Source organism: Nomascus leucogenys, chromosome 18, assembly GCF_006542625.1.
Source record: "Nomascus leucogenys isolate Asia chromosome 18, Asia_NLE_v1, whole genome shotgun sequence".
Classification (NCBI taxonomy): domain Eukaryota; kingdom Metazoa; phylum Chordata; class Mammalia; order Primates; family Hylobatidae; genus Nomascus; species Nomascus leucogenys.
Window position 1 is genome coordinate 94168015 of NC_044398.1, and position 12177 is coordinate 94180191.

Genomic DNA, 12177 nt, shown 5'->3' on the forward strand with positions numbered 1-12177 from the left:
GGTGGCTTCTGGGCCCCTCCTCATTGCCGCTCCTGGGTCTTTCGGGGTGTTCGGCTCCCCAGCATGGGGAGGATTCCGCATCACCCCCGCAGGGCTAAGTCACCGGGCGGCCCGCCTGGGCCCCCAGGGCCCGGGGGCGGCGAGCGCCGAGGGTCCGCCGCGGGGCTGCGGGGCAGGCGGCGCCGGGGCGCGGCGCTGCGGGACAGGCGGGCCTCGGCGGCGGCGGCAGGCGGGTCGCTCCCTGCTCCGCCTCCCGTGCTCCGCCCTGCGCTCCCGCTCCGCCCTCCTGCTCGGCGCCCGCCCGCTTGCTCTCCTCGCTCGCTCGCTCGCTCCGCGGCCCCCCATGCGGATGTGACATTTCACGCCGCCGCCATTTTGAGAGCGAGCCGAGCCGAGCTGCCGGGCGCCGCGTCCGCTGCCGGAGCCCCGACGACGACGCCGAGGAGGCGGAGGCCGCGGCTCTCGGAACGCGGCCGGCCCGTCGCCCGCCCGCGCCGCCGCTCCCGCCTGCCCCAGGGCCCGCAGGCCCGCCGCGGCCGGCCAGGCCTCCCGTCCGCCGCGCCCGGCCCGAGGCGGGGCTGACTCCGCGGCCCCCGCCCGGCCGCCCTCCGCCCCCGGCCGGCCCGCGGCCCCGCAGCCCCGGCCCCGGCCCCGGCGGCGGGAGGCGGGCCCCGCGGCGGCGGCGGCGGCGGCCGCAGCGAGCGACGAGGCCGCCCGGCCCGGCCCGCCGGCCGCCCGCCCGCCTCGGCGCCGAGATTGGGCGAATCGCGAGCAAGTACGTGCGCGTCTCCCTGCCGCCGCCGCCGCCCGCCGCGGGCCGCCCCGGGGCCGCCGTCGCCGACGACGCGCGGGAGGAGGAGGAGGAGGCCGCCCCGCCGCCGCCGCCGCCGCCGCCGCCCCGGCTCGCCGCCGCCCGCTCGCCGGGCTCGCAGCCCCGGCCCCCGGCCGCAGGCGAGGCCCAGGCCGCGGCCGACATGAACCACCAGCAGCAGCAGCAGCAGCAGCAGAAAGCGGGCGAGCAGCAGTTGAGCGAGCCCGAGGACATGGAGATGGAAGGTGAGGCCCGCGGGCCAGCCACGGCGGGGCCGGGGGCGCCTTTCATTGTGGCCGGGGGAGCCGCGGGAGCCACGCGAGGGGCTCGCCATCTTTAACCAGGCCCCGGGCGGCCGCCGGGCCTCGGCCTGGCCTCCCGGCCCCGGCCCGGCGAGGCTGCAAAGTCATGCCGGGTCCGCGGGCGAGGGGCGGCCGCCGGGACCCCGGCCCCGTGCATTGTCCCGACCCCGCGTCCGCCGGGCCTCCCCGGCACAAAGCGCCCGGAGTTGTAAATTCGAGCGCTGTGGTAGCGGAGGGACCGGAGGTGTTTTGTCACCCAGGTTGGGAGGCGGACTCCGGGAACTGTCCCCGTTCTGGGGCGTCCGGTTGGATCTGGTGTGGCTGGGGAACTCCTGACCTCCCCGGGCGCGGGGCTCGCCCGCACCTGCTCCGGTGCGCTCCCCCGGAGGGCGCGCCGTGGCTCGGAAGCGCTCTTCCAAATCACTTTCTAACAGCACTACCTAGCGTCGTGCTTAGGTTCGAAAACACCTGCAAGGATCGCAGATGTTGTCAGGCTTTGGACTGGCCCAGAGTTCTGACCCGGGCGCTGTTGGTTTCCGAATGCACCTGTTTTTCGGGGAGTTTGTACCTGGCAGTGTGTGGTGCAGCCAGCATCCGGCCAGGTGTGCGCTTGCAACCGTGCGAAAGCCTCGCCGCACATGGCTGACTGCATCAGAATCAAACCTGACTCGAAAGGTAACTCGGTTTTCTGCTGATGTGGCAGTAATTTTCCAAGGCACTGTAGTTTGAGGTATAGAGTCTTGGTTATAAAGGTTGGATGTAAAGACACTGTAAAGAGAAGGGTGTTGGATTTACGGAGTTGGTCATTGGAAGGCACTTTTTCTCACGACCCATTCCACTGAAACAAAGCAAAGTCCAAATGGTCTTTAAAAAGTTTTCTTACCTACGTGACGAGTTCAGGCTATCGGGAGTCAAATGGAGGCCACCTGAATGAAAAGGGCGTGGAATGCTTTAGTTTTGCTTTTAGCAAGGGATCTTGGGTTGCCTCAATGAATGAAGCTCCAGGGGAGCTCAGGAAAAGCAGTATTTGTCCTGTGCGGTGGCTCCAAGTGTGGGGCGCTGCACACCGGTTGGTGGGAACACTTAAGCGTGACTGGTGTTCACCTCTGAATAACTTACTTCCAGCGATTGGATAGTCACTGAAAAAATGGCTGGCCAGGTTGCAAATGGCAGAGTGGCTGGGATTCTGCAGTAGGCACTCCCCAGTGGTATTTATCAATGGCAGTAATGGGGGACAGAAGAGCGGAGTCCACGCCAAGGACTGGGTTATCTGTTTCACTTGGCCCCAGCAAAGCAGCAACTAAGCAGAGCGCCTGGTATATGTGATTAAACCAAATAGCTGAAAAGAAGTACTTTACTGAGGGAATTTTGTGTATTCCTTTTGTGCTGTATTTTGCAGCCCATCTAAAACATAAAAAAAGGTTGCTTTTCGGTTTCCTTTTCAAATGGTACCCGGTCAAGACAAATATCCAGTAACACAAGCATATGGATTTCCCATGACATTGTCCTACCGCTTTCCAGGTGTTTGGACACTAGTGAGAATAAACAGACGTTACTGCAGAGCATGTGTGTTACAGACCTGTATCTTTGGGAAAATGAACAGGTCCACAAATTTCAAGGTTTTTGCCCCCCCGCCCCCCTTTTTTTTTTGAGACGGAGTTTTGCTCTTGTTACCCCGGCTGGAGTGCAGTGGCGCGATCTCGGGTCACTACAACCTCCGTCTCCCGGGTTCAAGCGATTTTCCTGCCTCAGCCTCCCAAGTAGCTGGGATTACAGGCATGTGCTACCACGCCTGGCTACTTTTGTATTTTTGGTAGAGCCTGGGTTTCTCCATGTTGGTCAGGCTGGTCTCGAACTCCCGACCTCAGGTCCTCTGCCCGCCCCGTCCTCCCAAACTGCCGATGTGCCCGTCTCTATCTCCCAAACTGCTGAGATGACAGGTGTGAGCCACCGCGCCTGGCTGATGTTTGCTTTTAAAAGACTAGAGGGTGTTGAATTTTTAGAAATTCAGCAGTCTCCATGCACGTTTTCAGGGCTACTTTCTTTTCTCATAAAATGAAGCTTTATTTTCATATTACAGTTTGTATTGGAAAGGTAACCCCTAGGACAGTTAATCTGTAAATTTACCAGAATGTCAAATTGGATGGCAGAGGTTTTAGTTACTAATGCTGATTCCTTAAACTTAAGAAACTCATTTCTTCTGACTGGGCCTCTGTTTCAATTTCATTACCCAGAAGGTCCCTTGTCTTGTAGTGAGCACATGAGGCTGTGGACAAATAATAGTGCCCTGTGAGTACCCACTGGTGTGTGGTTTCAAAAGCTACTTGTGTCTTAGGCCATCTATTTCAGCCTTCCCAATCCTGAAATGTGGTGCTAGCCTTACGATTAGAATGTGACTTAGGACCCGAAAGAGTGACAGAACACTTCTGTTAAAAAGCCAGAAGGGTGGAATTTAGTGGACTCTGGTTGGCTTCATGGACCAGGCTGTGAGTGGGGTGCTGGTCAGAGCTGGAGACTTGGCACCTGTTTAGTGTCTGCCTCGGTTCCTAACGAACTAGCAGCTGGAAACTGTCAGGGTCTGAACAGCTTGAGGAAGGGAAGGCTTTGTAATAAACCTGGAGCATCCTGCCTGCACCTCCTGGGCAGAGTGGTTTCGAAGGAGCCTGGGAGACTGGTTCGGTTGGTTGGTTTTTCTCTATCAGTAGGTCAGCGTGAGTTTGTTCTCCGGCCTCACATTCTTGGGGTTGCATTTGGTTTTGAGTGAACTCTGCACAGCCCTTGCATATTCACTGGAAAACAGCGGTGCTCTGGAATAGTTGTTTTTGAAATGCCCTGAGCAGTTAGGAAAGTGATGAATGGTGAAGTGCGGAGAGGGAAGAGGTGAGGGGCCTGATGCAGTTTGCTGGGGTTGCAACCACACACTCCCTGTAAGGCCTGAAGCAGCCAGTTGCACGTTTCTAGTTGGAGGGCAGATAGAGCTGTGGAGGTGGTGGCATGATTAGGTCTGGCTGGGAATAAGGTTGCTTGGCAGTGTATTATTTATTCGCCAACTTTGGTGGCCATGGAGGTCTACGGGCTGAAGGGAGTGACTTGCATGGGTCTCTGCCCACTGAATACTCAGATGGTCCGTGTAGACGCTATTGAATCAACAGGAAGTTATCCGGAGGCCTTGCTTCTGCATACAAACTGTTTTTTCCCTGGTGTGGTTCTTCTGCCCGAGTGAGCAGTCTCTGTTTCAGTGTCAGCTCTGAGACGAATGGGATAGATGTTAGACTTTTGTATGACACTTAGACTGCTGCTATTAGGAGCAAATTAATGGGTCAGCTGCAGCTTCTGATCTAGGCTTCTGTGTTTTTGTTACGGGGGTGGTGGTGGGTTTCTTCCAAACTCGTGCAGTCAGTTTTCTGCTGAAGCACGTTTGGGAGTAGAAAGTGAGTTCTCTTGAATACACCCAGCCAGATAAACTTGTGCTGTTGTAATTATAACCAATAGAAGATTCTTTCGGGCCGAGCGCGGTGGCTCACGCCTGTAATCCCAGCACTTTGGGAGGCCGAGGCGGGCGGATCACGAGTTCAGGAGATCAAGACCATCCTGGCTAACACGGTGAAACCCCGTTTCTACTAAAAATACCAAAAAAATTAGCTGGGCGTGGTGGCGGGCGCCTGTAGTCCCAGCTACTCGGGAGGCTGAGGCAGGAGAATGGCGTGACCTCTGGAGGTGGAGATCGTGCCACAGCACTCCATCCTGGGCGACAGAGCAAGACTCCGTCTCAACAAACAAACAAAAAAGGATTCTTTCAAATAGCACTGTAACAAGACAAAAGTCAAATAATTCGAGGGTGTTGATTTTCCTTACATTGGCTTATGTTGCTAAGATAATTCTTTGCAAAGTTACAAGATGAACATCAGCTCAGACAACCCAGTAGAGAAGAAATTAGGCCAAACCTAGCATCTCACTCTGATGTGAGCATGTCAGGTTTTAATGATTCAAAGCGATTCCCCAGGCTCCAGCTCTCCTGATTCTTTCAGGCTGCTGATATCCTCATTATTAATTTTTTCTCTATAATGAAATGATCGATATTAGCAAATATAGGAAGAAAGTATCCTTTTTTTTTTGAATTGGTGTTTTGGAAAAGGAAAAAGAGGTCATTAAGTTAAAATTCATGATAGAACAGACTGTGGTGGCTAAGGCAGTCTAGATTTAGAGCCATGCCTGGGTTTGAATCTGGGTTTTGCCATTTAATTGCTGTGGGACCTAATGCACATTGCTTAAGCCCTTGGTTCCTCAGTTTCTCCATCCCTTAAAGGAGGTCATTCATGCCCGTCAAGGTTGTTGTGAGACTGGAATCGCCAGGCACGTATAAAGTGCCTGGCATGGAATTTGCAGCATAGGAGGTGTTCAGCGCGTAGTGTTGCCTTGGTAGTAGGGCTTTTGCAGCCAAGAAAACGTGACGCTTATGTTAGAACTAAAGTGGGGCACACACCACAGGTGGGGCCATCGAAATGGGTGCTATGCCGAAAGGGCCCACAGTAACCATATTCGATGTGGATTAGGAAGAAGCCATCCGGCCTGTGCCTAAGCAATGCTATTCATGAAATCTTGGGCTTGATGTGCCTGAATAGGGATTTTAATATTAAATGTGTAATATTTTGAGAATAATTCACTGTATGATAAAAGTCAAGGGGATTTGGTGCCATGCGCCACTGATGCTTAACTCTAGTCAGCCTGGTGGCCTTCTGATGATTCTTGCATGAGTGCTAGAGCTCCCTGCGATGAGTGTGGGGAAGTGGAGCACTAGATAGTGGCAGGAAACCAGGTCCCTTAGTGTGCAGACGTTGGGAGTCGGCCTTGAACTCTGCCGTCTCTATCCCACATCCTGTTGCCAGGCCCGTTTGGCTTTCTCAGACATCCCCTGAAAGCAGGCCCTTGCTGCCTCATGCTGGAATTGTGGTGGTAGCCTCCCTCTTGGTCCTGCTTCCAGCCTACCCGACCCCACACATTATGAAAGCTGCTGCCCACAGGACTTCTGTCGTCACTGCCTTGCTGAAAAGGACTCCTTTTCTACAGGAGTCCTGCCTTCTCTACAGGAAGTCGCACAGCCAGAGTCTCAGGATGGCCCCAGCCTCCTTGGTGCTACTGGTTCCCAGCACACATGCACTTGTGTGGGCACAGACAGGACAGATACCCCAGGAAAGTGGTTCAGAATCTCACTCAGGGGCCACCTTTCCCCTAAGCCTTTCTGGTCGCCTCTCCCCGTTGGCTTGCATAAGACCCATGCACGTTTTGCCCCACTTGCTACTGTGCTGGTGGGATGGGCGCTCGGGTGCCTCTTCTACACCGTTAGCTTGTTTGCTCTGAAGGTGACCATCTCAGTTTCCTTTTTTGTTAAATTTATTTGCGCGAGATGCTCATTCAGGAAACACTTTTTTCAGTGTACTCTGAGAATAAACGGTAATGCAGGAGATGGCTGGCTGGCAAGTGGCTCTGAGAAAGAGACACTGAAGCCATAAAACGGTATTGCTTTGATAGACGCTCATTCAGTTTTATTGCTTTTAACGTTAATGTAATGGTGTTTTTTTGATCCTTTTGAAAGCAGAAGCCCGTTTTCCAGACAAAGACATTGATAGACTTTCATAAATAACTGAAAATTTCTTTTGGGTATTTTGTAAAGTCTATTTTTGTTATCATTTTTGTGTTTTTAAAATTTTTTTGTTTTTTTTAATTTAAGAGACAGGGTCTTGCTCTGTTGCTCTGGCTGTAGTGCAGTGGGTGATCATAGCCCACTGCAGCCTTAAACTTCCGGGCTCAGGTGATCCTCCCACCTCAGCCTTCCAAGTAGCTGGGACCACAGGGTCGGGGTGACCACATTTGGCTAATTTTTTTTTTTTTTTTGAATTTTAAGTTTTGTAGAGATGGGGCCTTGCTATGTTCAGGCTGGTCTGGAATTCCTGGCCTCAAGCAATCCTGCCTGAACCTCTCAAAGCACTGGGATTATAGGTGTGAGCCACCTCACCCAGCCTGTTTATGGTTTTTTGCATGAGTAACAAATAGCGTGGATACCCTGCTTGATTTCCAAGGCAGAGAAATTTTATCCTGGAGAACAAGAGTTGTAACAACATATTTCTTGCCATGTACCATGACAGAGTTAGATGTTAAATGTCACCTACTTTAGAAATTACTTGTTCTGAACTAATTTGGACTTAAGAAAGTTGGAGGAAGCAGGGTTTTAAGTGTCATGCGTAGGCAAGAAAGTCAGTTATGCCATTTTTCTAGTAAGTTAACACATGCCTCAGCTAATGAGAAGTCAGACGTGTTGAAATTTTTGAAGAGAGGCAGGTCTACTTCTGAGGGTTGGTAATTTTAACTTTTTATTTGGAAGTTGGAAACAATAATTAGTACGTTTCTTGTATGGGGAAATACACCAACCTGAGCCAGAGCAGGGATGCTTCCAGAATTCAGTGATGACACTCCTGAGAGAAGCTGGCAAGAACCCAGCATGGGATGGGCAGAGGGGTGTCTGGGAGAAGGCACCCTGAGAGATAGTGTCGACTTGTCTGTGTTGTGCTGCCCAGAAGAGCTGGGCATGGCTGAGGCTGCGCTGGGAGTCCTGGTGGATAATGGGGCACTGCCTGCAGGGGGGCTGGGCTCTCACTGTCCTGTGCCTGTGGCTGTGTAAAGCAAATTCAGTTTTTTTTTTTTTTTTTTTTTTTTTTTTTAATACGAAGTCTTAATTTGTTGCCCAGGCTGGAGTGCAGTGGGACGATCTCAGCTCACTGCAACCTCTGACCCCTGGGTTTAAGCCATTCTCCTGCCTCAGCCTTCTCAGTAGCTGGACTATAGGCACACGCTTACCACGCCCGGCTAATTTTTGTATTTTAGTAGAGATGGGCTTTCACCATGTTGCCCAGGATAGTCTTGACCTCCTGAGCTCAGGCAATCTGCCCGCCTCGGCCTCCCAAAGTGTTGGGATTACAGGCATGGGCCACCGCACCTGGCCCGAATTCAGTTCTTAGCATGCCCCTTGAGGGGTGGAGACACTGTTGTGAGGTCACAGCTGTTCATAGTTGCAGAGATGCCCATGTGTCCTTGGAAAGAGCCCATGTTATCTGCCAGGAGCTTTAACTTCATGAATGTTTGAAACCTGAGAGCAAGCATTGTGGCCCATTCTCAAGGTGGTGATCATTCTCTTTGGGTCATTGAGAATCTAAAAGCTATGTAGAAGGAAGGAGGCTCCCTTGTGAAACCAGGACAGGTCATGTGATTTTCCTGCCTGCCATAGAAGATTAAAAAATCCAGGCCCCTCTGTTTTGATTACATGTCAGTAACTAAGGTTTCCTGACATCCCGATACTGGGAGGACAGCGTCCTGTGTTATGTACTAACCTCCAGCTCTCGCGATAAATTGTTAAACTGGCATCTGGTTTGGAAAGTGTGCTGTGTGAGTTTGGTAGGGTGACTTGTATTGCGGAACGTGGTCCCATCCCAGGGTGGGGCTGCAGGTGTCTGGGTGGTAATCTAACTTCTGGCTGTCTCTCTTGCCACCCCATTCACAGTACTTCAGAAAAAGTTGAGAGGAGTGTTTCCAGGGGACACCATGTGGCATTGCTCTGAATGTGTAGGCTGAGCAAACCTTTCTACTGCACAGCCCCTTCAAAAAGCTGTAAGCCATTGATCTCAAGTTGCAAGCACAGTTCATCAATAAGACTTTGGGGAATAAATTATATTTCATGACTCTTAATTGACCCTGTGCAATGTCTTTTTTTTTTGAGATGGAATCTCGCTCTGTTGCCAGGCTGGAGTGCAGTGGCGTGATCTCTGCTCGCTGCAACCTCCTCCTCCCAGGTTCAAGCGATTCCCCTGCCTCAGCCTCCCAAGTAGCTGGGACTACAGGTGCGTGCCGCCACACCCGGCTAATTTTTTGTATTTTAGTAGAGACAGGGTTTCCCCATGTTGGCCAGGCCTGACCTCGTGATCTGCCCACCTCAGCCTCCCAAAGTGCTGGGATTACAGGTGTGAGCCACTGCACCTGGCCATGCAATTGCTATTTTAAAACAAGCTTGTGAGCCTGGGCATGGTGGCTTATGCCTGTAATCCCAGCACTTTGGGAGGCCAAGTGGGGGAGGATCACTTGAGCCTTGGAGGTCGAGGCCACAGTGAGCCAAGAGTGCATCACTGCACTCTAGCCTGGGGTGAGACACTGGCCCCAGTACTGTCCATCATATGGAAATGAAATGCAAACAGATTAATAAGAAGTAAAAAAAAACAGCCTTACAGAAAGAGAAACCCCAGTTTATTAAATACAACAAATGTAAAATTACATTTCAGCAGTTATTCTTAGAACAAGCATACGTGGGAAGAAATAAAAGAATTGCAGAAACTGCAGATTCATAGAAAGTGGGTATAGGTGGTTAATTGAGTGACTCGTCCACACATCACTGTCATTCATCCTGTGGTAGCTGAACAGAATGTTGTGTGAAACAGCAATTGCTGTTACTGTTTTTTTATTTTGTTTTTATTTTTTGAGATGGAGTCTCGCTCTGTTGTCAGGCTGGAGTGCAGTGGCACTATCTTGGCTCACTGCAACCTCTGCCTCCCAGGTTCACGCCATTCTCCTGCCTCAGCCTCCTGAGTAGCTGGGACTACAGGCGCCTGTCACTGCCCTGGCTAATTTTTTTGTATCTTTAGTAGAGGCGGGGTTTCACCACGGATGGTCTCGATCTCCTGACCTCGTGATCCACCCGCCTCAGCCCCCCAAAGTGCTGGGATTACAGGCGTGAGCCACCGTGCCAGGCCCGCAATTGCTGTTATTAAACTACGAAAACCTCAAATGAATACATATCTTCATATTTAGTTAGTAAAGTTTTTGGCAAGTCTTCATCTCTGTAGAAAGCTTCCAGAATACATCCTATAAACTTATAGCTAAATTGTCTTCCTTTGCAAAAAATAGATTCTGGATTTGACTTTTTGAATTGTGGTTAACAGGGCAATCCTAAAATCTCACAAGCTGTAATGTGGTCCCGTTGCACGTGACCTGAATGCAGTCATGCCTCATGTGATGAGTTTGAGAACACCCGAGCTACCTCATGCTCTGTTTAGAGAGATGAGCAAGCCCACTGAACACGTTTGGATGTTGCAGCAGAGTCAGATTTCTTAAAAAGGTATCTAAGGCTCAATCTCCATTTCCTTTAGTTTCCCAGGGGCACCTGTTCGAAGCCTCTGCTTCCAGTGGCACTGCATGGGGCATGTGTCTTCTCCCCAACCCCCGTTTCTTACTGTCTCTGTTTCCCCTTGGATCGTAGCTCAGACTTGACTTAGTGGCAGCAGGGGTGTCCTTGGTGTCCTGTAGTGTCTACAGAGGCTGGTGTAGGCTTTCATTCATCAAACATCTCCTGACTGGCAGGAACGGGTCTGGCTGCTGGGCTATGGTCCCAGCTCTGCCCCCGATGGGACTGCCTCCGAAAGTGAAGGAGCCCTGAAGACGTGTGCAGGGGAGGGCTTCAGCAAAGTAGCTGTGGCATAGGAGAGACAAGAGTGGCTTACCACGGGGAGGGGGAGCCTCAGGGTAGGCCTCACAGAGAAGGCGACACAGCTGATTGTGAAAAGAGGAGGTGAGGCCAGGCATAGTGGCTCACGCCTGTAATCCCAGCATTTTGGGAGGCCAGGGCGACAGATTACGAGGTCAGGGGTTCAAGACCAGCCTGACCAACATGGTGAAACCCCATCTCTACTAAAAATACAAAAAAATAGCCTGGCATGGTGGCACGCGACTGTAACCCCAGCTACTTGGGAGGCTGAGGCGGGAGAATCGCTTGAACCCAGGAAGCAGAGGTTGCAGTGAGCTGAGATTGAGCCACTGCACTCCAGCCTGGGCGACAAGAATGAGACTCCATCTTAAAAAAAAAAAACGAATGTGGTCACAGGCGGGAGGGGTGGAATAGCAGGATGAGTTTGGGAACTGCCACACTCTGTGACTAGAGGTTTAGGGTCTGTGGTTGGCAGAATGATGCTCCTGTCCCCGAAAAGTGTCCATGTCCTAATCGCTGAAACCTGCAAATGTTACGTTACGTGGCAAAGGGATTTTGCAGACCTGATTGAATTCAGGATCCCTAGTGAGGAGGTGGGCCTGCATGCCCCAGGTGGGCCCAGTGTACTCAGCGTCATCAGTGCCAGAGTGAGGGGACCTGAGAAGACAGGTGCAAGGGGGAGCCCAGGAATGGGGTGGCTCTAGGACCTGGAAGCGGCAGGGAAACTTTTCCCCCTAGAGCCTCCAGAAGGAATGCGGCCCTGCTGGCACCTTGGTTTTAGCCCAGTGAGACTCATTTCAGACTTCTGACTTTCAGAGCTGTGAAAGAACAAGGTGTGTCAACTTACGGTCCCTCCAGGCGAGTGCATGCGCATCTCCCCCCCCCCCCCCCCCCCCCCCCCCCCCCCCCCCCCCCCCCCCCTATTTTAGAGACCTCCCTTCCAGACTCTCCCTGACCTTTCCCCCCCCCCCCAAGCTGGAACAGCACCACCGCCCGCTGTGTCAACTTACCTGGGTCACCCAGAGCAAGTGGCAGAGCTGGGATTGTAACCCATGTGGTCTGGCTTCACCATAGCCAGTACGTGCTATTGGTCATAAAGTAGTGGTTACTGATTTTTAATTAATTAATAATTAAATTTTAATTATTATTTTTTTTGGAGTCAGGGTCTCCCTCTTGCCGAGGCTGGAATGCAATGGTGCAATCACCGTTAACTATAGCCTCAAACTTCTGGAGCTCAGGAGTCCTCCCACCTCAGCCTCTCTAGTGACCGGGACTACAGGCACACCACCCCCAGCCAGTTTTTTTTTTCTTTTTTGTATAGCTGGGGGTCTACTTTTTGATTTAAACACCCTCCTGCGTTCATCCATTTTCGTACCTCACCACCCAAAAGTCATGAACTGCAGTTGGGCTTCCCAGTCTGAAGGTTGTGGTGTGGTTCCCCACATGCTTTGAATATAGAAAGTAGCCCACTGCCTGAAGTAGGCCAGGGCCACTGATACGCTGCAGGTGGCATTTGGTGGCATCAAAAGAGATGAAGCAAA

General features: G+C 52.2%; 1 protein-coding gene across 1 annotated transcript in view; it reads left to right on the plus strand.

The window, feature by feature from the left end:
- The first annotated feature begins 358 nt into the window (after positions 1 to 358).
- The window catches only part of USP7 (ubiquitin specific peptidase 7), a 75513-nt gene continuing 63694 nt past the window's right edge, over positions 359 to 12177 (plus strand). Inside the window, exon 1 of the mRNA XM_003269264.3 lies at positions 359 to 1056. Coding sequence (XP_003269312.1) covers positions 975 to 1056 — 82 coding nt within the window. The 5' untranslated portion in view covers positions 359 to 974. The remainder of the gene's footprint in view (positions 1057 to 12177) is intronic.